The sequence below is a fragment of the Chlamydomonas reinhardtii genome, chromosome 6 (assembly GCF_000002595.2).
Source record: "Chlamydomonas reinhardtii strain CC-503 cw92 mt+ chromosome 6, whole genome shotgun sequence".
In the NCBI taxonomy this organism is placed as follows: Eukaryota; Viridiplantae; Chlorophyta; class Chlorophyceae; order Chlamydomonadales; family Chlamydomonadaceae; genus Chlamydomonas; species Chlamydomonas reinhardtii.
This window is the reverse complement of record NC_057009.1, coordinates 3,139,381-3,163,878: the sequence shown is the minus strand read 5'-3', so window position 1 is coordinate 3,163,878 and position 24,498 is coordinate 3,139,381. Positions and strand designations below refer to the sequence as shown.

At 66.4% G+C, this 24,498-nt stretch overlaps 3 protein-coding genes across 3 annotated transcripts; 1 reads left to right on the top strand and 2 right to left on the bottom strand.

Annotated features, from left to right (window-relative positions):
• Positions 1 to 44: 44 nt before the first annotated feature.
• Positions 45 to 6,583, bottom strand: CHLRE_06g275450v5 (uncharacterized protein). Its single transcript, XM_043063004.1, has 12 exons — positions 6,390 to 6,583; positions 6,094 to 6,270; positions 5,684 to 5,789; positions 5,310 to 5,437; positions 4,957 to 5,044; positions 4,469 to 4,608; positions 3,883 to 4,051; positions 3,294 to 3,412; positions 3,085 to 3,136; positions 2,478 to 2,690; positions 1,146 to 2,181; positions 45 to 390 (listed from the first exon to the last, which is right to left on the bottom strand). The coding sequence occupies exons 1-11, from the start codon at positions 6,531 to 6,533 to the stop codon at positions 1,874 to 1,876; spliced, it is 1,644 nt and encodes a 547-aa protein (XP_042923710.1). The 5' UTR covers positions 6,534 to 6,583; the 3' UTR covers positions 45 to 390; positions 1,146 to 1,873.
• A 110-nt stretch (positions 6,584 to 6,693) lies between these two features.
• Positions 6,694 to 13,716, top strand: CHLRE_06g275400v5 (uncharacterized protein). The gene is made up of 9 exons (XM_043063003.1): positions 6,694 to 7,148; positions 7,280 to 7,527; positions 7,643 to 8,647; positions 8,839 to 8,961; positions 9,178 to 9,313; positions 9,595 to 10,850; positions 11,034 to 12,392; positions 12,647 to 12,957; positions 13,144 to 13,716. Exons 1-9 carry the CDS (start codon positions 6,821 to 6,823, stop codon positions 13,232 to 13,234), a joined length of 4,857 nt encoding a protein of 1,618 aa, XP_042923709.1. The 5' UTR covers positions 6,694 to 6,820; the 3' UTR covers positions 13,235 to 13,716.
• Positions 13,717 to 14,899: 1,183 nt separating this feature from the next.
• On the bottom strand, positions 14,900 to 24,323 carry CHLRE_06g275350v5 (uncharacterized protein). The gene is made up of 12 exons (XM_043063002.1): positions 23,736 to 24,323; positions 23,379 to 23,490; positions 23,073 to 23,171; positions 22,242 to 22,927; positions 21,730 to 22,056; positions 21,238 to 21,528; positions 20,881 to 20,968; positions 20,072 to 20,253; positions 19,655 to 19,899; positions 19,400 to 19,514; positions 19,008 to 19,224; positions 14,900 to 18,879 (listed from the first exon to the last, which is right to left on the bottom strand). Exons 1-12 carry the CDS (start codon positions 23,856 to 23,858, stop codon positions 16,694 to 16,696), a joined length of 4,671 nt encoding a protein of 1,556 aa, XP_042923708.1. The 5' UTR covers positions 23,859 to 24,323; the 3' UTR covers positions 14,900 to 16,693.
• Positions 24,324 to 24,498: the final 175 nt, after the last annotated feature.

Below are 24,498 nucleotides of genomic sequence, written 5' to 3'. Positions count from 1 at the left end.
TGTCTCTATCCCGCTTCTAAACATGGGACACGGCATCAGATATACCATCACTCCATTTACAGCCGCCTTGCGCGCTATCATACACACCGATACAGTGCGTGCGGGCATCGCTGATAGAGATACATGCGTCCACGAGGTGCTGGGCCTGGCTATTGAGCATTTGGGACCAAGTCCGTCGAGTCCCACACACTGTCCCATCACTATCATAGCAAGGGGTGCGCCATGTCTCTCCAGCCATACCCACCACACCACCGTGTCAGCGCTCTGCACTTCCCAGCCATGCCCTTCCACCAGCATCCAGCCCCCAGCCATGTCATTGACGTGCTTGAAAGAACGCAATACAAGCAAACAAGCGAACAGCCCTCACAGAAGACTCGGGACGCCGCGCACCTGCAGGGCACATCAGCGTAGCCGTGTATGGGGGTGGGGTGGGGAGGGGACTTGGCATAGCGGCTTGCGAGACTCAGCGCCTCGATTTCCAAATGCTTTCTGCTGCAGTCACAGCCCCTGGCTGTGCATGATCTCCCCCGGATTTCCCAGGCCGGTGCCCCCAACTGCAGGGCCGCCTGGTGCACTTTGCCAGGCCTGCCCCTGCCCCAACATCCAACGCCACGCGCCCGTCCTCGAAACGCACCACGACGGGGTCGGTCAGCTGGGAAGCTTGGTGGACCGCTAGCGTCGCCACGGCTCCGCTGGGATTGGTGGAAATGGCGAGCGTTGCGCGATGCTAAGCGGGGGGACAGAGAAAGAGTTGGGTGCCGCGCGCACGGATTGCAGGCCAGAGCCCATCATGGTCGCCAAGCCCTTCGCCCAAGCCACCAGCAAATGCGGCATCAAGCAGCCTGACACCTGGAATTTCCCTCGTGGGGCCTGCTTCCAGAACATGGGGCTGGTTTGCACGACACGGCGCTTCGGTTTCTGGAAGTTCTTCGCTAGATAGTTGGGTCGGTTGCGGGTGGCCGACAGCAGTGTACCCGCCTCACATCGTCACATCGTCACCATCAACTCTCCGCAGTGACACTTTTGAGGTTTTCAGCGGCACAGTCTCGTCTCTGATGGGTTCTAGCTAGGCTCCTAGTTAGTGGCGTGGGGCACAAGGTGGGACAGGAGGAAGGCCCCGACCGCTTTAGGACTGCCCTCCAAACCTTGCTTTACCCTCCAATTCACAACCGAGGTTGCACTGCTTGAAGATCCAGCCGAATTCTTTGCGTGCAGCACCCTTCAGCGGGTTGCATGTGCGCCGGACCTTGTCCCGAGTCCACAATGACACTGTGGAGTGCTGGCGTCGCCCGCATACGCAACCCTTGGTCCGAGCACACCTCCCTCACCACCTTCAGGCCTCCCACTCCCAGTACGTCCCAGTCCGGCGCCCCGAACCGCTGGGCCTCCTCGTGTACGTCCACGACCGCCTTGTGCTTGCCCAGCGCCTTACAGCTTGGCAGCGGCCCCCATCACTAGCCCCCAACAGGCCGCCATGCATGGCTTGCACCCACGCAGCGGCCCCACTCGGGAAACGGAAAACCATGCGTGTGTACCTCAAATGTTTCCAAAGCCACGGGTCAGTCGCACCACGGCCACACGTCTCTCCGCCTCGTGTCCGCACTCTGCAGCACGAGAGAGCGGAGCGCTCGCAGGCTCACAACCGCCTTGGCCTCCGCTTCCCAGCCACGTATCTCACGTCGTCTCGTGTCATGTCATTTCAAGTCAGCTCCTCAGGAGTGTGTGACGTCCCACAAGCCCCACCTCCGATACTCTATCGCTGCGCTCCACGCCTTTGGCGCATCCGACAAGTATGTCAAGTTCGGCACATCGCGATGCTGCATGCTCACCAGCACCTAACAATCCAACACCAATACCACAACAACCACAAACACTAGTTTGCAAGGCTGGCCTGCAGCTGTTGCAGCTCCGCACACACAGCCCCAAAGAGCGGCCGCCGCGCCGGCGGCAGCTCCGCACACCGCTGCGCCAGGCCTTGCAGCGCTGCCACCACTCCCTTCTCCGCCTCAACCACCGCCTCCTTCGCACCCGCCAGCTTGCCGCTGCTCCCGCTGCCTCCTGCTGCTCCCGCTGCCGGCGCCGCCGCCCGGTCGGCCACGTCTTTGAGCATGAGTCCGTAGGCGCGCACCTCCATGGCCTCCCAGAAGGGCTGGGCGGCGCGGTCGTAGCTGAAGGAGGCGCCTGCAGGGGGAGAAGGGCGGCAGAGTGGGAGGCAGCAGTCGTCGCGACGCAGCAAGGCAAGCAAGTGAAGGCACAGAAAGGCTTAGCTCATGTGCGTTAGGCGCCTTGCTCGCAATTGACCATCATTACACCCGGCACGCGCCCAGCATCCATGCCCGGCATCCACGCCCGGCATCCATGCCCGACATCCACAACTACCACATTCACCCGTCCCCTTCCTTAGCCCTTGGCCCCGCCGCCCCGCGCCTGCAGCCCGCAACTCCCTTTCCCTCCCCCTCTCTCTCGAGCCCGCTCACCAAAGTCGCACAGCGTCACAGTGCCGTTCTCGTCCATCAGCACGTTGTGTGCGTACACGTCGCCGTGGCAGATGCCGGCGGCGTGGCAGTAGCGCAGCGCGTCCGCTACAGCCGCGGCCAGCCCCAGCGCCCGGCGCGGCGGGAAGCGGACGTCGTCGCCCCACTTGCAGCGCAGCAGGTGCTGACTGGTGGGCTTGGCCGCCAGCGGCGAGCCTGAGGGCGGGCGTGGGTGAGGCACGGAGGGAGGATGCGTGTGTGCGTGTGTGGGTGGTCGGGTGTGGGCGTGAGGGTGTGGACGTGAGGGTGCGGGTGCGGGCGCAGGTGGGCACGCAGCGGGTGCGTGCGTGGGTGGGCCCCAGGGGTTGGGCCCCAGGGGTTGGACCCGCAGCCAACGGCCCGCAGCTGCTCCGCATGCCCTGCCCCATGCCATCCCTCCCCCCGCTGTTCCCACAGGACGCCGGCACTTCATACTTACGAACCCCGTTCTCCACATGAACCGCTACCCCCCCCCTCCCTGGCGACGCTTCGGATCCCCTCTTGGTCGGGCCCGGGCACACGCCCCCGGCCCACCCGCCCAGCCCGCCCGCACCCGCCCGCACACACCCACCTGCCTCCAGCCTCAGCACCAGTCCGTGCGGCTTTTCCACCCGGGCCAACACCTGGAGCACATGCGGCACACATGTTATGAAGCGTTAGGCCGGCATGCATGTCTCCCTCTCCCTCACCTTCTCCCTCTCCCCCTCCCTCTTTCTCTCCCTCTCCCTCACCTTCTCCCTCTCCCTCTCCCTCGCTCCCTCTCCCCCTCCCCCCACCTACCTGTGTGAGGTGCGGGTGCTGCAGGCTGACGGCCAGCGCCACCTCGTCCTCGGTGCGGCCGTCCGGCGACACGTCGGCCCGGAAGTACTTGACAGCCACCAGCTGGCCACGCCACACGGCTGGGGAGCGGGTTGTGGGGGCGGGTGGGGAGGGCGGGAGGGTAAGGGTTTGTGGGTTTGTCTGCGTGTGTGTGTGTGTGTGTGTGCGTGTATGCGTGCGTGTGTGTATGTGTGCGGGTGTGGGGTGGGGGTGTGCACGGCTGTGGAGCGGGTTGTGGGAAAGGGGTTGGGAAGGGCTGGGGTGGGTGTGTGGGTGTGGGTGTGGGGAGGGTGTGTGGGTAAGTGGGCATGTGAGAGAGGCGTGTAAAAGCGAGGGTGCGTGTGAGGAGAGGGGAGAGGAGGGGCCGTGGGGGCAGGAGGCGGGGGACCGGGGCACGGGCAGGAGGCTTCTCCGCCAGCGCATACACACAAGGACGCCTCCCCACTTCCCGCCGTGGCCGTGCCCCATGCAAGCACGCCCACCCACCGTGCCCACCCACCCACACACCCACCCATCCACCCACAATGCCCACGCCACGCACACCACTCACCCCGGTACACGTCGCCCGACGCTCCGTCCCCCAGCTTCTGCCCCAGCTCCAGCTCCTCTGGCGCCACCACCGGCAGTCCGGGCGCGGGCGCGGGCGGGCCGGGACACACCGGGTTGCCCGCCACACTGAACCAGGCCAGGCGCGGCAGCGCGGCGGCATCCTGGAGCAGCTGCGGGGCGGGGGCGGGGATTTACATTCATGATTGGATAAGGAAGTGGTAGACGGTCGAAAATCTTGGGGAACAGCATTGGGAGGCGGGGCCGGCCTTACCGCGCGGCGCCGAAGGGGGCAAATGGTAAGGTTGCTAAGAGAGTGAGGGAGTGAGATGCAGGCTAAGGTTTGGGGCCGATGGTACAACGCTTGGTCAGGGAGTGGCCCGGGCTCCGGAGAGGCGCTGGATCGTATGCCTCATGAGGGCGGAGGACTGAAGGCGAAGCCGCGGTGAAGGAACAGGCGGTACAAAACAGCAGGAGCGGAGACACGCCGCGCCGTGTTACAGGCGACACACACATACACACACATACACATACACACACACATACACATACACACACACACACACGGCGCCCCGCCACCGCCCACCCACCTGCGGCGGGAGGGACTTGATGTCGCACACGGCCACCCGCAGCAGCTCCAGCCGCGGCAGGTGCAGCAGGCAGGCGGGCAGGGCGCGGAAGGCGTTGAAGGAGGCCTGCAGCTTCACCAGCGAAGTGCAGGCTGACATGCCTGTGGGTGTGTGTGGGGGGATACATTCATGATTATTTTTAGGGGGGGTGTAGATACCAGCCCAAACTAAACCCAGTAATATGGGAGGCGTGTAGGCGAGGCGGGGGCATTGCAGAACCGTGGCGGAGGTGGGTTCCAGGCATGAATTGGTGGTGAGGTAGTGGGGGTTTGCAGGATCTGAGGTGGGAGGGAGAGGGATGCCGGGTGCAGCAGGAGATGCAGGTGACTGTGACTGTGTAAGCGCGGGTAAGAGCGAGGCCATGGTGTCTCCTTATCTCTGCCGTATCCTGTCTAGCCGCATGGACGACTAGACCATGCGCTGCGCCCGAGGCTGGCGGCTGCCCGCACCTTCCGGCAGGTCCGTCAGCTGGTTGTCGGTGATGAACAGCTCCACCAGGTCCGTGAGGCGGGAGAAGCTGGCGGGAAGCTGCGTCAACTGGAGGCGGAGGGGAACAAGGGCGGGCGAGGAGGGGCGGGGAGGAGCCCGGGGGGGAGGGGGCACACGTTGGGGCGTGAGAAGGAAGCTTGGGTCCGGCTGGGTACTCAGAGGTTGGCGCCGGATGCCAGGTCTTGCTGGTAACTACCATACGTGCCGCATCGCAGGCGCACGAGGCTGCATGCATATGCCCGACCCTGCAATCCCTGCGATCACCAGCACCAACACCACCAAGACACCAACACCCAAGTCGGCTCCTCCGCACCTTGTTGCTCTTGAGCCCCAGCAGCCGCAGGCCGCGCAGGTCGCCGAAGCGCTCCGGCAGCCGCGTCAGCTGGTTGCCCATCAGGTTGAGGGTGCGCAGGCGGGAGAGCGAGAACAGCGAGTCCGGCACTGCGGGGCGCGAGGCGAGGGCGCGAGGGGTCGTGATGTACATCAGGTGCAGGCGCCGGCGAGAACGCGAGCCGGTGGACGGGTCACGGGTGGATACCGTACGTTGCAGAGGGCAAAGGCTGTCGGCCCCTACGCACACATGCACAGCAGTGCCTAGACCTCAGTCTCCTGCATGCATGTCTCCACAGACCATCACGCCAGTTCCCCCGCACGCACACCCGCTCGCTCGCGCCGTCACGCACGCACCCGCCTCCAGCGCGTTGCTGCCCACGTCCAGCTGCACCAGGCTGCCCGCCAGGCCCGCCAGCGCATCAGGCAGCGCCGTGAGCTTGTTGCGCGGCGCCAGCAGCACCTGCCAGGCATGACGTGGTGTGTGTGTGTGTGTGTGTGTGTGTGTGTGTGTGTGTGTGTGTGTGTGTGTGTGTGTGTGTGTGTGTGTGTCTGTGTGTGTTAAAAAACGAAACGAAAGCGTGTGTGTGTGTATATGTGTGCGTGTGTGTGTGCGTGTGTGTGTGTGTGTGGGTGTGTGTGGGTCGGATGGACAGGAGGAGCCGGGTGGCCAACGGCGGGAGGGTTGCATGAGCGGCATACCGTAAGCGCTGCCGGCGGGCATCAGTGCCCGGCTGTTATGCGCACGCTATGAAAGCACGCCACACCTGGAGGTTAGTCAAGTTGGAGATGGAGGCAGGCAGCTGTGCGATGCCAGTGCTTCCGAGATCCAGGCGCACGAGCGTGCGCAGCGTCGTCACCACGGGCGGTACCCCCGCGTAAAGGGCGATGCCCTGCAGCTCCACCACCGCGACGGTCTCGCGAGCGTCCGCATCCTCACATGCCTGAGCCATGGAAAGTATAGGGCCGTCCATTTTACAAGGAGGCTACTGGCATAACGTGCCAGGCTCGGGCAGGCGGTTGAGTGCATCGGCATTTTCCCGGTGCGCCTTGCAGATGCTACCTTCTCAAGCTCCAGCAGTCCACGGACCGTCAACGAAGCTTTCTTTACGCATTTTCCATTCCTCCGAAGCAGTAGCACAGTGGCAACGGCTGCGCCTGCAACAGTCGTCGCAAGCAGCGCTGGGACGACGATGCGAGCCGCCATGGTCATATGCTAAGAATACATGAAACAGAGGGTCGCCAAGCAAACGCACTATCGACCGGGCCCTCGGATGAAGCTGGATCGACTCGGCGTTTCACCGACAGCTCCCCGCCAGCAGCGTAGCAAACAACGGAGTGGGTTTGTTGATATCGTAGTAGAAATCTCATTCACTGCAAAACGCTGTAATTTCTGTGTCAGCTGTCAACATTCGCCGGGTCTTTTCGCCTTCAAGTAACCATTTTATAACTGCGCTATCCTGTTCATCATGAGTCCTTAGCCTCACAGTAGCTATGGATGGCGCCGGGGACGCTGGGCCGGCCAAAGCGCCGCGTCCATTCCTTCGTCGGGGCGAGGGTGTGGAGAAGCGCGTGTTCGCGTCGAAATACAGGAAGCCAACCACCCCAGGAGCTTCTGGGTCAGGGCGAAGCTCTGCTGGTGGGGATGCGGGCTTCAGTGGCGAGGGGCTTGCTGCTGAGTGCAGCGACGTGCCCGGCCGAGTCGACCAGGCTGGGCGCCCGGCGCCAGTCACCCACTCGCCGGCCGAGGACAAGGCATGGCCGGGCTATCAACAACAGCAACATATGGAGGGCTTCGCGCACGGCGGGACGGAGCACACAGGTGGGTCGGCTTGTAGGGCCTCACATCAGGGCACCAGGGTGACTCTGGACTGGAGCAGGCGCAAGTCTCATCCAGCCTGCCAACTTGGTCACCACCTGACAATGTCGCTTTGCTTTCCTTACTCCTTGCAGGCCTGAGGTCCAGCGGCGCGATACCCGTTGGCAGCCGCTTCATGCGCAGCTCCGTGCGGGCGGCCTGGGCCACGCAGCAGGCGGAGGAGGACCTTGAGCTGGAGGAGTTCAGGGCGCTGGAGACGCAGATCAAAGCCGACGTGGTGGGGGCGGGCCGGGCCAGGCAGCAGCAGCCACAGCAACAAGACTTGCAGCAACAGCAGCAGCAGCAACAGCAGAGGGTGGAGCCGGGTGACCAGGCCCAGCGGGTGAGTGCGCGGAGTGTGGGGGCAGCCAGGACTGACTTGCAGGGTACGATGGTACGGCCTGTCGGTGTTGCCTAGCTTTGAGTTGTCCTCTCTCCCCGTGAATTACCGTATACAGGCTGGGCCGGCTTCGGGCCTGCTCTCAACCTCGCGCTCCTACGCAGCGCTGCACCAGCAGCAGCACACGCGCCCGCCCATGCCGCCGCCAGCGCCGCGGCACGCCAGCGGTGCCGGCGGGGCGGTTCTGCTGGGGCGGGGAGGGCCAGGCGCGTCTCATAGCGGCGGTGCGAGCCAGCCCCAGCAGCAGCACGACCGCTATGGCGGCCAGACAGGAAGACCTGTGAGCCGACACGCGGATGAGCTTGGGGCCGACAGCAGCGGCTTTGACGATGACGGCGATGATGGCGAGACCGGCGGCGATTTGGGCTTGGGGGCACAGCACTCCGCCTTCATTGGTGTTGGCTCGCCGGGTGCTGGCGTGGGAGCTTTCGGGCGGGCGGAGCCCAGCCGGGGCGCCGGCACTGGCGGCTTCGGAGGGAGCAACGGCCCAGCTGCTGGTCCCAGGGGCCCTAGCGGTCAGCAGGCCGCGGGCGTGGGCGCTTCTGGCGCCCAGGCTGCCGGCGGTGGCTTTGATGATGCCGACGCCTGGAATGACAGCAGCAGCTTCTTGGGTGGGGCTATAGGGGCAGGCGCCCGGGGCGGGGCGGCCAACGCCAGGGGTGACCGGGGCGCCGCCGCAGCAGGCGGCGCCTACAGCCAGCCGCCGCCGCGGAACAACCCGCCGCAGCAACGTCTGGACGACCCCTGGGCGGCGCCGCCCCTTGGGGCTGCCACAGGCGATGACCACGAGGCGTGGGACGGCGCGCCGGAGCACGAAGACGACGAGCCCGAGCTTGTGACTCAGGGGGCGCAGGCAGGCGCCAGCGGCCACCCGCACCAGCGAGATGACCAGGGCGGTATGGACCAGCCCTTCGTCCGGGCGCTGTTCAAGCAGCAGCAGCAGCAGCAGCGGCCGCAGCCCGGTGCAAACGCCCGGCAGGCGGGTGCCAAGGCGGCAGCGGGTGCCAAGGGCAAGGCGGCTGAGCCGGCCGGACCGTCGCCGGCGGAAGTGGAGCGGGCCCAGGTGCGCAGGGGGCTTGTTCCAGCAGGCGTTGCATAGGTTGGACAGGTTCTACATCGTTGGCAGTCGCACGTACCGTTGCCGTGCTCGGGCCCGTCTTTGGCATCCGAGGCCGACGGCCGCACAGCCGCACCGCATCTTTTACCTTGCTTTTTCGCCCTTGCCGCCTGCCTCGTCGCTGTCCTCCCTGCCAGGCGCTGGAGGAGCAGCTGACGTCGGTAGCGTCTGAGCGGGCGGCGCTGGTGCGGCTGCGCACGGAGCTGGAGAAGGCGGCCAACAGGCTGGAGCAGGAGCGCAACGCCTGGGAGAAGACACGGGTGAGGCCGCAGGGCTGGGGAAGGGAAGGGCAGGGAAGGAAAGGAAGGGAAGGAAAGGGAAAAAAGGGCAAGGGAGCTGGGAGCTGGGAGGCGGGCTGGTCAGGAATTGTCACGCACCACCAGCAGACGTGGGCCGTTGCCATCCCGTCCGGTCTTGAGCTGCGCGGGCTGGGGTGCCCCCGAGTTGAGTTGTGGTTCTCGTGTGGCGTGCCGCAGGCCGAAGAGCAGGCGCGCTGGGAGGCGCACCGCGAGGCGGAGGAGGGCCGGCTGCGGCGCGACCGGCGTGTGCTTGAGAAGCAGAGCAAGGCGCTGCTCAAGCTGCCCAACAAGAAGGAGCGCAGCGCCATGGAGGGTGGGAGTGGTTGGGCGGCGGGAGCGACAGGGCGGGAGGGTGGGAGTGGGAGGGCGGCGGGAGAGGGAGGGTTCCGATCGCGGCCACGGCCACAGGTGCAGTGGAGCAGATAGAGGCTGGGTAGCACAGGCGGGCGTGCCGTGACTGAGCATTACTTCATCAAGTGCTGCCTTTCATGGTGATTGCCGCACAGCGGGTGCTAAGAAGGCAGCGCATTGAGTTGCGGTGACCGCTGCCTCACACCCTGTTTGACTGTTTGTTGCCTTATATTTTGCTAACAGCTGCGGAGGCAGCTCTGGAGGCGGAGCGGCGCGAGGGCCGTGCGCGTGAGGCCCGCCACAAGCTGACGGTGGAGCGTCTGCGGCGGCAGCTGGTGGAGCTGCAGGAGCGCAACCACGAGCTGCGGGAGGAGGTGCGCTGGCACGAGGCGCAGCAGCTGGAGCGCGGCTGGCCGGGCAGCGCAACGGCAGCGGGCGCAGGCGCAGGGGGGAAAGGCGGGAAGGCGGGGCAGGCGGCGAAGCCGGCGCCTGCGGCACGGCCCTGCCGGGCGTCGGCGACGCAAACGGAGCCGCTGCCGTTCCTGCCGCCGCTGGAGGATGCGGCGGCTGCGCCGCCGCCCTGCAGCGGCAGCGGCGCGCACGAGGCAGACGAGGGCTACCGGTACGCAGCCACTGAGGCCAGCCAGTACGTAGGCGGGGGCAGGAGCGGCAGCAACGTGGGTGCCGCTCGGCGGCCCGGGACCGCCGGCGCCACTGCCAATGCGGCTCGCGATGCCGGCGCCAACGCACCAGGTGGGCGGCTCCGGCAAGTCCAACAACAGCCACCCAGCCAACAGGCCTCCGAGCGATCTCACGCCGGGCCGGGCACCGCACGCGCCTACCCGCAGCAACAGCAACAGCAGCAACAGCAACAGCAGCAAGCGCAGCAACAGCAGCAGCAAGCGCAGCAGCAGCCGGCGTGGCGGGTGGAGCGTGAGGGCGGGCTGCTGTGGAAGAGCGCAGGCGCCGCCTCAGCCTCCTTGTCGCCCGATCTCGACTTCGCTGACGGCACAAGCAATGACTACTATGGCCATGACGACGACGAGGAAGCTGAGCTCGATTACGTGGCTGCAGACGATGAGGACGAGCTGGCTTTTGCAGCCGCCGAGGCGGTGGCGGCAGAGGGATATGGCACGGGCGGCGCCGCACACAGCTACGGCCGGCTGCCGGGCAACGGGGGGCAGCGGCAGCCGGTGCAGCGGCCGCGGCCAGGGCACGGCAGTGCCGTGTGGGGCCAGGGCGGGCAGGGTCAAGACGGCTACGGGCACGACCAGGGCGGGGACCAGGGCCAGGAGGCACAGGAGGAGTTCTACGATGACGACGACGGCGGTGGGATGTACGGCTTGCATCAGCAGGGTCAGGCGGGCGCGTACGGCGGCCAGCATCAGCAGCAGGCGGCACCGGGGCCCCCCGGCCCACGCGGCCATGCAGCGGCAAGAGCGGCAGTGGGCGGCCGGGGCCAGCAGCAGCAGCGCGGCCACGCGGCATTTGACGACCAGGTGGGTGGGTGTGCCGCCGCTATGTGTTGTGAAAGCGGCCCTGCAGCGGCCCGTATCACGAGCATGGCCGACAGGCGTTGCATCAAACTTGCAGATAGCTGCAAACTGAAGCGGCGGCGCCATGTTGGTAACGCGGCCGCTGTCGTAATTTAAGCTAACAGTATCATCACCTGTGCCTCGCAGGAGCTGGTGGGCGATGGCGAGTACGACCCACAGGCCGAGGAGGAGGAGGCCGTGGAGGGTCTGGGCTCGGAAGAGCTGGCGGCGCTGGCGTGGCGGCAGCACCAGGACTTCATGGCCCGCATGGGTCTGCCGCCGGGCAGCGTTGCTACACAGCCCCTGCACACACAGCCAGGCGTGGGGCCCGGGGCGCAGGCGGGAGCGGCGCGGCAGGCAGCAGCAGCGGCGGCGGCGGCTGGTGCGGGGCCGGGGCCGGGGCAGAGCGGCAGGCGCCCAGGCACGGCGGGGGCTGGGGTGGGTCAGACAGCACGGGCGGGCAGCCAGGCGCAGCGACTGGGGCCGGGCAATGAGGGCGCAGCGAGTGGGCAGGCGCCGGGGCCGGGTGGGCGCCAGCCGCAGCACCAGCAGGTGGCTGCAGGCGGCCGGGGGCCCGCCGGGCCCGGCCCGCACGGCTTGCAGGCCGCAGCCGGCGATGGCTCTGTGCGGGCCGGACCGGCGGCTGGAGGAATGCGGGTCAGCAGTGGCGCGCCGCTGCAGCCGCAGCAACAGCAGCAGCAGCAGCAGCAACGTGGGGCTGCAGGCGCGGGCGCAGCTGCAGGGCCGGTGCATCCGCCTGCGCACGGTCTGCAGGGCCCCGGCGGCAGGCCTACGCAGCAGCAACACGCGCAACAGCAGCACCAGCAACAACAGCAATACACGCAACAGCAGCAGCAGGCGCCTGTTGATGCTGGCTGCGGGCTGGAAGGCGGCGACTCCATGTCTGAGCTGAATGGCGTCAGCCAGACGCTGGCGGCGCTGCGCCGAGAGCGGCAGGTCGGGGCGACGGCGGCAGCAGCCGCCGCGGCGACGGCGGCAGCGGGCGCTGCAGACCGCGGCGGCTGGGAGGCCACCGCTGGCAGTGCGGCCGCGCATTACGCTGCTGCTGGGCCTCAAACACGCCCGGCAGCATCACGGCAGGGCGCCGGCGGAAATGGACATGGGCCAAGAGCAGGAGCAGCAGGCCTAGGCCTGCCCATGGGGTGGCAGGACGGCGGACTGGGCGGCGGGCCGGAGGGGAGCCGCGGAGGGGCTGTGCCTGCGGCAGTGGGTGGCGGGCCGGGATCCCGGCTTATGGAGAACTCGGCGGCGGGCGCGGCGGCGGTGGCGGGCGCGGTGGCGCACCAGCAGCTTCATGGAGGGGGCGGCGGCAGGGCCGCGGCCGGCGCCACCGGTGTGCGGGACGTGGCGGCGGGCGGTGCCGGCGTAAGCGGCAGCGGCGTGGCGGGCGTGCTGGTGCGGGAGGTGCGTCATGGCGATGGCAAGCTGGAGCGCGTGTACAGCTCGGGAGCGCGGCTGGTGATGTTCGCCAATGGCACCCGCAAGGTGAGCGTGTGGGCGGGGTGCATGCGTGCGTGCGGGGCAGCGGTTGCTAGGGCTGGGGGTCGCGCTCGGTGGGCTGGCGTGGGTTAAGCTGGGTGCCGTTGTACGCATCTCCGAAAGCGCCTTGCCAGCTGCAGCCATCTGGCGCGCCTCTCCGAGCTCCTGCTCTTCCTCCGTTAAACTTTCACCGTCTCCCCATCCCAACAATCGCAACCACGACCTCATAAACAACGACCCCTCCCGGCTGCGCTGCGCAGGTCGCGGCGGCTGATGGCAGCACGCGCGTGTACTTCACGAACGGCGACATCAAGTGGACCAGCCCGCACCTGCCGCCCGCCGCCGCCGCCGCCCTATGCCCCGCCGCCGCCGCCGCCACCGGGGCGGCGGCGGCGGCACCGGTGGTGCACTACTTTTACTCGGAGGTGGGCACGTGGCACAGCACGTACGGCGGCGAGGGAGGTGTGGAGGTGTTCTACTTCCCCAGCGGGCAGGTGGAGGCGCACCACCCGGGCCGGGGCAAGGAGATCGCCTTCCCGGACGGCGTGCTGCGCGTGGTCACGGCGGACGGGTGAGTGCGGCGGGGCCAAGTCCGTGCCATGCCGGACGCAAGCTGCGTGAGCATTTGGGGGGCGCACTCCGCATTGCGTGGGAGAGCATCCGTGCCATGCATACGGGCACTGGAGGTGGCCTTGCTTGCAGCCGCTTGCAACCAGCCCAAGGGTGACTGACTGTGTCCTGTGTGTCGTGCTGACAGGGACGAGATCGATGTGACGCCGCAGCAGTTGTCTTGGGCCATTCAGCAGCCGGAGCCGGACGTGTCGGTTCTTGGTGACGACGAGCTGTAGCCTGGCCCGTCAGGGATTTCTGCGGGAGGTGCGAGCGCGGGAGGCAGCGGGTCTGGTTGTAGGCTGGCACATGCCAGCACGCGGCCAGGTGGTGGCGGCGGCAGCGGCTGCTGCAGTGGCCGTACCAGAGGGGGAGCGCCGCGGCAAGCGCTGTAGTGGGCCGTAGTTATTGGAATGCTGGGAATCGCAGAGATGAAGGACAGAAGGAGAGAGGCGCCCTGTAGTGGGTCTAAGGGGCGGGGACGCGTGGCTTTGGTGCAAGACCTGACCACGACCGCCCATGGGCTACATTGCGTGCTTTGACGCTTGGACTGACGTGCTGGGCAACGACACACGTACCTGGGTTTGGTACACGCTGACAGCGGCGTCCGATGGTGCAAGTCGCGATGCACGCGCGCGCAACATACTGGGCCTCCGTTCTGGGCCCTGTCCAACCCCGGTGCGGGCACGACGGGAGTGCGGAGTTGTAACATTGGATCATTGGATGGCCCCGGTCGGCATGAAGGGACATTTCGCGAGCGAGGGGCACCAATGTCACCCAATGCCACAGCCCACCCTCGTCAAGGACAGTCACCGTCCTGTCAACCGGGGGCACACGTTCAACATGTCCGCGGCCTTTTCATCTTCTCCTGGTAGGGGTTTCACCAGGGTCCTCACGGTCATCTCCTCGTCCAGGCGCCGCGCCCCATCCGCAATGAGCGGCCACCATCCAGTCACGGGACCGCCTGTGCGTTTAGACACTTGGTGGCGGGCTGGTGGCAGGGTGTATGGGGGCTATCGGCTGCCGAAGCGGCCTCCCCTGGTCAAATGAAGCCGAAGTTCGAGAGTGGCCGCCCGATTTCGCTATGGCCTCCTCCACCACCACCACCACCACCACCACCACCTGCCGCCCTGCTGCACAGCAACTGCAGCCGCGGCGCTGGCGGTAGCACCTGCTGCCACTTTGCTGCCGCCGCTCGCAGCGCTGCCCCAGCCCCCAGGCGCGCGCCTGCGCCCTCTTCCACCTCCCCCGCCGCCCGCATCACCGGCAGCCTCACCGCCGTCACCGCCACCGCCCTGCCGTGCGCCTCCACCGCCATAATCGGGCGCGTGAGCGCCGCCGGCCGCGGCAGGCGGTGATGACGCGGATGTGGGCTGCCGCGTTGGTGTCGCGATTCGCTTGATCAAAGGATGCGTCGACGCTGCAATGAGCATGCGGCTGGCGTGAATGCGCCGCGCAGCGTCGCGCGGGGCGAATCTCACACGGCACCAGCACAAGGGGCCAAACTAAACCAAACAAGGGGGGGTAGCCATTCATGCAACGGTTTGTATGGAACATGGAAGTGCCGACATCCTGCGAAAACGCGGGAACACGCGGAAGGTTTGCAGTTGTTCCTTGCCTGCTCCAAAACTGCCCCGTACCTGCCTGCCACTGCCCCGATCTGCCTGGGCCCCATCCTGTACCTTCCCCCGACCTGCACCTGCGGACCTGCCCTTGCACAGAGTATCACAAATGGGGCAAATGTTCCGCGCGATGACGTCTGGGAGCTAAACACCCCGTGACGCAATCTATGCATGGCGTGTGGATGGGAGTGGGTGTGCAGGGGTGTGTGAATAAGGGTGGATAGATTATGTGTACAAAGCTTCCGCTCTGGGCGACACTTTAGAAGTGCGGGTATAAGGGGATCTCTCGCCACGTTACAAGTGCGAAATCGGCATGGGCATGGACTGCTTAAGCGTCCTATACTGACCGCGAGATGCATGTTCTATGTGCATGCGCCGTTGCAGCAACCACAGCAGACTCTCACCCTGAGCCACGCAAACCTCACCTAGCACCGCGCGCGACTTGCCCAACCTGTTGACAGCTTGGGGGGTCACTCATTTCAGTGAAGCGCTCCTCTCTGCGGGCCTACCGGGCCTCTCGCCTTCGCCGCCCGCCCCTGCACGCTTGCTGCCCACCTTGCCCGCTCGCCACGCTTCCTCCGCTCTGCCTTTCCAACCATGATACAACGTCCATTTCTGTATCAGTGTGCCTCTCTGCAATGTCCGCACCGAACACCGGGATGCCCTGTCCCTACCTATCATCTCCCCCGTATGGTGTGCATTCGGGTGTGCATTCGAAACAAGCCTCACAAGCTTCATCGCAATCTCAAAACCCCCAGTGGCTCGATCGCACCGCATTCCCGCCGTGAGCCGGCGACGCGTCTCTTATGTGTTGATTGCCGCGCATGCATCCGCCGTGACTCCCTTCCTTTAAAACAGGACCCGACACCAGGAGAAGATGAAAAGGAAAAGGCCGCGGACATGTATGCTCCAGCATCATTGCCCCCCAGATCTCTCCCTGTCCTGAGCGAGTCGAGTACATGCGTTCACCCTGCACAGTGCAATACCGTACTTATCTGCCTTGCACATGTAACCACCACTGGGCCGCAGCCCGCTCGGGCGCAATCAGCTCTCACAGTCTCCAGCAGCAAAGTACACGTACGCGTAAATCAACATATTAGATTTGACAGACACCGGAACTGGCTTTGAACCGCCGCCACCCAGGCATGCAAGCACAACGGCTACCTTGTATGCCTGCCAATGCCCCAAGTGGCATCTGTACAGTGATACGGGTTGCAGTTTCGTGACTCTCATTTGGTTGACTGCAACACTGGCCGCGTTCGGATCTGTCCCCCCTCGGAGCGCTCAGGCGGCGTCAGACAGGGCTGTGTCCAAAAAGCAGCCGTGTCCTGCCTAACTCTTAGATCTCACACCAGACCTCAAAATGACGACGCGTGCGTCATCGCCGCCACCGCTCCTCTCGCGCGCTCACCCCTCTATCCTGCCTTCATGCCAACGCTGGCAAGACCGTGCATGGCCTTCCCTGTGCCCAACCTCCTCGGTGGCGCGTCCCAATTGCCCTCTCGGGGCTTGTTGCGCTCGCGTGCCGTGAGCGCGCACTGCAACTCCCAGCACGCAAGAGCAAACCCCTCATATTGGACCTGGACGTGTCGCCACCGTCACCTGCCGTGCACCCACGCAGCCGGCTCAGCCGACGCAGCGCCCCAGCACGAGCTCCCCCGCATGTGGATGAGCCTCGGGCACCCGCATATCAGCCTCGCCCTCGCCACTATCACCACCGGCCCCGCCTTCAATACACGGGGCCTGCCGTGGTGAGGCGCCGGTCTTCGGCGTCACCTCAACACAGATCACACAGCCATGACATCATGGCATCACAGCAAAACAATCGGTCTCGCTCACACACACACACACACACACACCACGCAACAACCTCTCACCGCGCCTAGCGGCGCAGCCATCAATACCAAACAAACCCGCCCCAAGGCAGGCTGCATCGACACATACTTTGCAGCACATCAATCAGCGCAGTGGCACCGCAACGCATCACATGCGGCACTGCTGCCGCCACCATCGCCCCCAGCCCCGCACCCGGCAACACAGCTTCTGCTGCAAGCCAGCAGTCAACGGGCAGTGGCCTTACAGCTGGTGGTGGCGCTTGCGAGGCGGGAGTCTGGGCGGCGGGTCAGCAGTGCCGGCCGCCGCGCCGTCGCCGTCGCCCAAAGCCACGCTGCTGGTCCTCTTGGCATCGGGGCGCGCAGCCGCGGCGGCCTTGGCCTGAGGCAGCGGCGGCGGTGGCGGCAGCTCCGCTGCCGAGACCGACAAGACGCGCGTAGGCACGGAGCGCGGCAGCACCGGCACCGGCAGCGGCAGCGCGGGCGGCGGCGGCGGTGAGCCGTCGCCGGCGTACAGCGGCGGCGCGCGGACCGGATCCAGGCCAAGCACCACCGCATTGCGCAGTGCCTCCACAGTCGTGGAGCCAGACGGCACGTCCGACAACGCGACGGCGGCGGCGGCTGCCGAGCTGCCGGCGCCCAGCGCCGACATCGACGTAGCCACGGTGGCCATCTCGACGTCTCCAACCGCCACCACGGCGGCGGCAGCCAGTGCCTTGTTTGCAGAGCTGTCGACCAGCAGCACCGCACGGCGGCGCCGGTCCGACGGCACGGCGGCCGCCGCCGCCGACGCTAGGTCGGAGGGGCTGGCGGCACCCGCACGCGCCGGCGAGGCGCCGCGAGAGGACACCAGCGACGCGCCGGCGGCGGTGAAGCTGCCGGCCCTGCGGGGCAGGGCGGAGGCGGCAGCGCTGCTCACTGATTTCCTGCTTGGCAGCGCCGCCTGCTGCTGCTGTTGCAGCAGCTGCTGCTGCTGTTCGGACTCCTGCTGCGCAGCCGCGGCCAGCGCCAGAAGTGACTCAGGCGCAGCTAGCGGCAGCGGTGGCACGGTGTTGGAGCCCGAGCCGCCCCGGCCGCCGCGAGGGGGCAGCAGGTCAGCGGCGGCGGCCGCACTGACGCGCGGCTCCGCCGCCGCAGCCGCCACCTGCTGCAGCTGCGCCAGCTCCGCCGCGTTGGTGGCGTCGAGGTCACCGCTGCCGGCAGCGGCCGCCATCGCGGCCACAGCGGCCGCGACGTCGAACGCCTCCACGGGGACACGGGCATCCCTGCGCGCCGACTTGGCCAGCGTCAGCAGCTGTGACATGGATGAGGCTGCGCTGCCAGAGCCCGCCGCCGACGCAACTGCGGCCGCGGCGGCAGCGGACGCAGCGGCGGACGCGGCGGCGGCGGAGCCGGAACCTGCTATAGCCGCTGCAGCGGCCGCAGTGGCCACCAGCGTCTGCTGCTGCTGTTGCTGGTGAGCCGCACCGAGTAGGCCTTGCTGGATGGCGCTGGCCGCGGCGGAGGCGGTGGCGAAGAAGGGTTGAGCGCCCGCCGTCGCCGTGTGCATCGCCTGCTGCGCGAAGCTGGGCGCCAGGCCCGCGCCCGGTGCCGCATGGTAGGGCACCAGCGAGGCCTGCGCATGCAGCTGCGCAAGCAGCGCCTGCACCTGGCTGACCTCCAGCACCGCCGCCACAGCAGCGGCGCCAGCGACGGAGCCGCCGCTGCTACCGCCGGCTCCGCCGTTGCCGCCACTGCCGCTGCCGCCGTGCGTGGCGCCGGCGCCGTCGTTGCTGCCGCCTGTGCCAGCAGCAGCAGCTGCATTGGCGACGTTGCCGCTGGCACCGGTGTTGCCGTTGCCGCCACGCGTGATGGAGGGTGCGGGGACGGAGAAGGCTGAGCCAGCGATCTGGCCGACCGGCCGGTCGGGCGCAGTCGCAAGGAGGCCCAACGCGAGGGTTCCCTCGGCCGGGCGGCGGAAGCCAGCGGCGCCGCTGCCCAGGCTGCCGCTGCGGCCGTCGCCGCTACCGCCTTTGGCAGCCTTGCCGCCGGCGCCGCCGCTGCCGTCACTGCCGCTGACGCCGGCGCCCTTGATGCCGCCGGCCTTGCCGCTGGCACTGGGGCCGCTACCGCCGGCGCTGCGGCTGCCGTCAGGCGCAGCGCTAGCGCCGACCTCGGCGCCCGCGCCACCACTGCCGGAACCGCCGGCGGCGTCGCCGGCGGCGGCGCCGCCGCCTGCGCCGCCGGAACCGTTGAGACCGTTGAGGCCGTTGTTGTCGTCCTCGTCGGATCCCGACGGCGGGCGGACGCCAATGCCAGAGGCGCCGTTACCCTCGCGGTCCTGAGTCTCGTGGTGGGAGGGGTAGCGACCAGCGTCGTATGCCGGCATGCGCTGCAGCCCGTGCAGGTGTTGGTGCGGGTGCAGGTGGTGGTGGTGGCTCGTGCCGTTGGCTACACGGAGGGCAGGAAAGAAGGAAGCAAGGGTGAGGACGACGGTGCATGGTGCAAGAGAGGAAAGCTGATGCAAACCGTATGCACGTCATGTGTAAGTGAGGAAGCTGTTGATAATGTGCGCTCACCACTGCTGTAGCCATTGCCGTTGCCGTTGCCGGTGGGGTTGTTGGAGTCCTTGATGCTGTGGCCGTTGCCGTTTCCGCCGCTGCCACCGGCTCCCCCACTACCTCCGCTGTGGCCGTTGCCCCCGCTGTGGCCGTTGCCACCACTGTGGCCGTTGCCACCACTGTGGCCGTTACCACCGCTGTGGCCGTTACCAGAGCTGCCGTTGTTTCCATTGCCCTGCAGGGTTGGTAAAATGTTTGTGGACACATAATCAGACACGGCACGCTTAGCAATTTTACCAAAGCAGGGCAGGTGAAAGCAGCTTAAGACACGACGAGACGCCTGCGCGACATTGTAGTAACCGAGGTCACAACGCGACGCCGGCGCGGCAAGAGTAAGTTATTGCACTTGCCTGGGAGCCGTTGCCTTGGCTGCCGCTGCCGTTGCCATTGCCGGCCGACCCGTTTCCGGAGCTGCCGTTCCCATTTCCGTTGTTGTGGTTGGTTGGGTTGGAGCCTTGCGCCTCCCTGCAGGTCCGACGCACAGATTACACAACACAGGAGCAGCCAAAGTCAGAAGGGCGTCGTCTGACCGCGTACACAAACACGCACAAGGCATTCATACACCGCACACAAAACCCCAAACCCAGTTGAAGATGTGCACTCACCGGGTCTCGGTGTTGGGCGGCTGCTGGCTGTCGCTGCCGTTGGTGTCGTCGCTGCTGGCCACGTGTCGGCCGCCGGCGTCGCGCTTCAGGCCTCCCGCGTGCTCCTGGATGGAGGGCGACGGCGGCACGTGGTGGTGGGAGCTGTGCGGGTGGGCCAGCAGGTCGCGGTCGCGGTGGTGGTGGCCGCCGCGCACGTGGCCGGACACGTCGCTGTAGCGCCGCGGGGAGGCGTCGCGGGCAGAGCTCTGTTGCGGGGCAGAGGTTAGAAGGCAAGGAGGGGCAAGGAGGTGGTGAGAGGAGGCAGAGCGAGGAGCGAGGGTGCGAGGTGCAAGCCGGAGACAGGGTGCTTTGCCGCAGTCGCAAATGTGCGATGCGACTGCGCCCCAGGTGGGAGGGCAGGCAGATGACCTTGCCTACCTTCTTGTGCTGGTCCCGCGCCTCCTTGTGTGCGTGCGCCTTGGCGCCGGCACCGGCCTTGGCGCGCACGCCGCCGCCGCTGCCGGTGGTGCGCGTGCCGCCGTGGCTGTGGGACTTGTGTGTGATGGGTCCCAGGCCAACGCCACCGTGGCCGTCGCGGGGCGGGTGGCCAGCTGCCGCGCCTTCGCCAGTCGAGGGAGGCAGGGCACAAAGGCGAGGGGGCGTGGGCGCATGTCAGCGGGCTTGGTATCTTAGGGTGCAGGGAGATGCACAAGATGCCCGGACCAGCATATGAGTAAATAATTTGCGCACACGTGAAGCACGCACGCCAACACACGCAACACACACATACGTACACACTCTGTGGGTTTTCACGCAGGGCAAGCCGGGTGCGCGAAGCTGCTGGCGGGCTTTCGGAATGGAGCGTGCCGCAGCTGTGAAGCTGTCGCGTGAGCATGTAGCCTTGACGCAGCACGGTATTCACCCCGCCCAGAGTTAGTGAGTAGGGTGTCAAGCGATTCGCGGAAGATGTGCCCGGGCGTATGGCGCATGCATAGGACTGCAAGGCAAATCCGGAATCCGCCGCATCCCTCGCCTCTGTCCCGGCCTAACCACAATCACGCTAGACCGCTGGGCTGGGCTGATCCCGCACACCTCGCTACCTCGCATGTGCGGGGGTTAACACATACACACACACACGCACATACACACACACACACACGCACACACACGCACACACACACACACACACACACACAGCGCGATGAGACCCCACCCAGCACCTGGCATCTCTCTCTCTGGTCGCTCACCTAGCATGTGCCAGTACTTGGAAGTGGCCATGGCGCCGCCCGCCGCCAGCTGCTGCTCCAGCTCGGCGCCGGGGCCCAGCTTTGCCCACTGCGAGGGAGGGCACGAACGCAACACACAGCGAGGGCACACGGGCGGCGGCAGGAGAGAGGAGTGAGACGCGGCGTCCTTGCGAAGGCAGCAGAGCAGCAGCGGCCATGGCAATGGGGCTGCCGTACAAGGCGCTTGTTAGGAGAGGACAGACCGAGTGCGTAGCGCCCACACACGGGGTGCGCGCGCACACACATATATATATATACACACACTCCCACCCACCCACCCACCCCCACCCCCCCACACACACGCATGCCGGCACGCACCTGGCCGTCGTCGGTGAGGTTGCTCTGCGCGCCCTGGCCCGCATCCTCCGCGCACGCGTCCTGCCCCGTCTCTTCTGCCTCGGGGCCGTCGTCGCCCGCAACCGCGCCGCCGCCGCCGCCGCCGCCCTGCTCTCCCTCGCGCTCCGTCACAACCGAGTTGCCGTCGCTGCCGCGCGACTCCTGACCGCCGGCGACGCCCATCATCTGGCCCAGGCGACCCATGAGGTCCTCGCCCAGCATAGCAGAAGGGTTCTCGGCGTCGTTGGTTGTGGCGGTGGCCTCGGCGAGCGTCTGAGGAAGGGCAGGAGCAGGGGTAGCGGGAGGTTAGGACGAGGGCAGGAGGGTGGGTGGGGATGGTGTGCGTTTGTGTGTGGGTGGGGGTGAAGCAGGGTACAGCGCAAGGCACGCTCTGCGCACAGGTTGGGGGGCCCGGGCAGGGGGCAAGGGGGCAGCAGGGGGGCGATTGGGTTGGGGACATGGGGAGGGGCTCACCCCGGGGTGGCCGCGCTCGGCGCTGTGGTGGTGGTGGTGATGGTGGTGGTGGTGCAGGTGGTGGTGGCGGTCGTAGCTGGCGGGCGCGGGCCACAACAGCGTGCCCAGGTCCCAGTTGGGCCGCCCGGCGGCGCCAGTGGTGCTACCGGTGGCGCCAGCAGCCAAGCTGCCCGCACCGCCGTTGGCGCCAACGCCGATGCCAGTGCCGCCGGCACTGAGGCCGCCAGCGGCCGCGCTGCCGTTAGCGTGCGGCTGCGCGTGCGTTGGCACGCTAGTGCCGCTGGTTCCGCCGGTGCCGCCCGTGGCGCCTCCAGCCCAGGACATGGTCTGCGCGTGGCGTGGGGGAGCGTGTCAGAAGGAACCAACAACAGGGCACAACCGCGGCCATGCCTTCGCAACATGCATCCCCATGACTGTTGCAACCACTTTGCCTTGGGCATTACCGTACTCCTTCCCCATCTCCCCTCACGATCTTCCCCTGACCCCCGAAAGACCGAATGCGCCGGCCTCACCTCGAGGGCGGGGTTCTGCAGTGTGATCTGCGCCAGCAGCGACGGGGGCAACCCAAAGAACGGGAAGCCCTGCGGCGGGTGCGCCTGCAGGTGCGCCTGCACCTGCTGCCCAGCCGCAGCCACCACAGCTGCCGCCGCGGCAGCGGCCGCCGCCGACGCCGCAGCGGCTACAGCCGCCACGGTCGCCTCCGACACCTCCGAGTATTGTGAGGACGGCAGTGACCGCTCCAGCAGCAAGTGGTGCTGTTGCTGTTGGTGCTGCTGCTGCTTGACCACGGCTGCAGCCGCCGCGGCGGCTGCTACTGCCGGCGCCAGGGCCGGCGGCTGCGGTTGGCCCAGGCCGAGTGGAAGCTGTAGCTGCAGCTGCTGCAGCGCCGCCGTGGGCGGCTGTAGCGGCATGGCTGATGAGCGCGGCGGCACGGGCAGCGACAGCTTGGACTGCTGCTGCTGCTGTTGCTGCGCCAGGCCAGTGCCCTGACTGGCAGTAGCAGTGGCAGTGCCGGTGGCAGTGCCAGTGGCTGTAGCAGCGGCACCATTGATGCCGCTGACATTCATGCCGCTCACGTTGATTCCGCTCACATCGCCGGCGCCGCTGCCGCTGTGGTCCGCTAGGATGGGCTCCTTGCGGGGGTACGGCCGGGACGGCTTGCGCTTCGGCCGCGGCGGAGGGATCCTGATGCCCTCGCCTGCAGTGGTAGCAGCAGGAGCCGCAGTGGCAGCAGCATGCTTGAGAAAGTGAGGAGCTGCTGGAACGCTACGTGTGCCTGATCAACTCGTGTGTGGGCAAGAGCAGGTGAAGTGGCGTGCAGTTCCGGTCCGCAATTTGCTTACCATCCTTTGTGGACCCCGAGTCCTTGTTGCGTTCTAGCTTGTTGATAAACTTCTGAGCATGACTCCGGATTTGTACCGCAGTCTTGGTGCTGACGTGCTCTGCAGGGCACCGCAGCAGGCGCGAGCGGACGAGCGGGGCGAGCGTGTAACAGTGCCACTCCGCCACCGAGCCCCCCCCGCGCCGACCGTTACCACCCAAATGCCCTAGACGCGACGCCGCGATATGTCATAACTACTACCAAACCCTTTCGAGCCTCCCTGACTGCTCTGTATTGCTCGCCCCGGCGGTGACGCATAAAAGGCTACCTTCAATTTTCCGCCAGGCACGTCCATAGAGCTTTAGCGCCTCGAGGAATCGGGCATGCTCCTCATCCGTCCAACGCTCCCGTTGCTTCGTGATAATGTAGGGCTTTCGTGCCTGCGGTCAAGCGGCCCGGAAATGGAACTGTGAGCTTGCGGGCCCGGCCCAGGAGCGCACCCCGACGACGGGAATCAGCAAGTCGAATATACAAATAGCTGGAAATCTTCTTGAAGCTCCGGGCGCTGGCTCGCGGACCTAGTGTGAAAGGCCCCAGCTGGCTCGACGATTGCAGCCCAACGGACGCGCCTCCTGCCGCTCCACAAGCGCTGTGTGCGCCCACAAGCAGCTGCTGAAGCGCTCACCTTGATCTTGGGCGTAGATTCCTGGTCAGCCTGCTGGCTGGGTCCAGCAGAGGGCCCCGCCGACGACGGCTGCTGCGCGGGCAGCGCCGCGGGGCCGGACTTGGGGCTTTTAGCCTCCTTCATGAGCCGCAAGGCGCATAGCGCCCGGCGTATAAGGGTTTAAAATTAATTTTCCTCGGCGCGTTCGGCGCTTCTGCTGTTGTGAGCTGAGAACAAGCCTTTGGGCTTTCGGGTTTGGCCGTTGGCAAGTAACTGTGCCGAGTCTGGGCTAGCACCAGTGAGTTCATGCTGCAAACGACGCCAATTGCTCCGGGTTGTGGTGGGTGGATGGCTTGAGAAAATCTTATACGCAAAGCCCGCTTATACGCAGGTCGCAGCTCCGTGCAGGGGCCGCCTCCCTCCCTGCCTTTGGCTATAATCAATAACACTCAAATGTCTATACCATATTATGTGTTTGAAAGGGAAGGAAAACGAAGCTGCGCTGAGGTCAATCGAAAATCCTGATATGGGACGAGCGAATTTCCACGTATTTTCGGTAATCTCAGCCTGTAGCCTCGTTTGTTGGCAGGGCTAAGCTGCAGACTGCTGGGAGTGATTAAAAATAGAGTGCTCTGGCGCCAGTTTACGAGTTGGCCGTGCCTGTAGGAAGCCCAGCTGTGCCACAGAATTTCCCAATGAGGTTTGCCATTTCAGCCCAATATGGATACATACAGCAGGCATCTATTAATGGCTCCAAGCGGGGACACAAAAGTCTTGCCCCGGT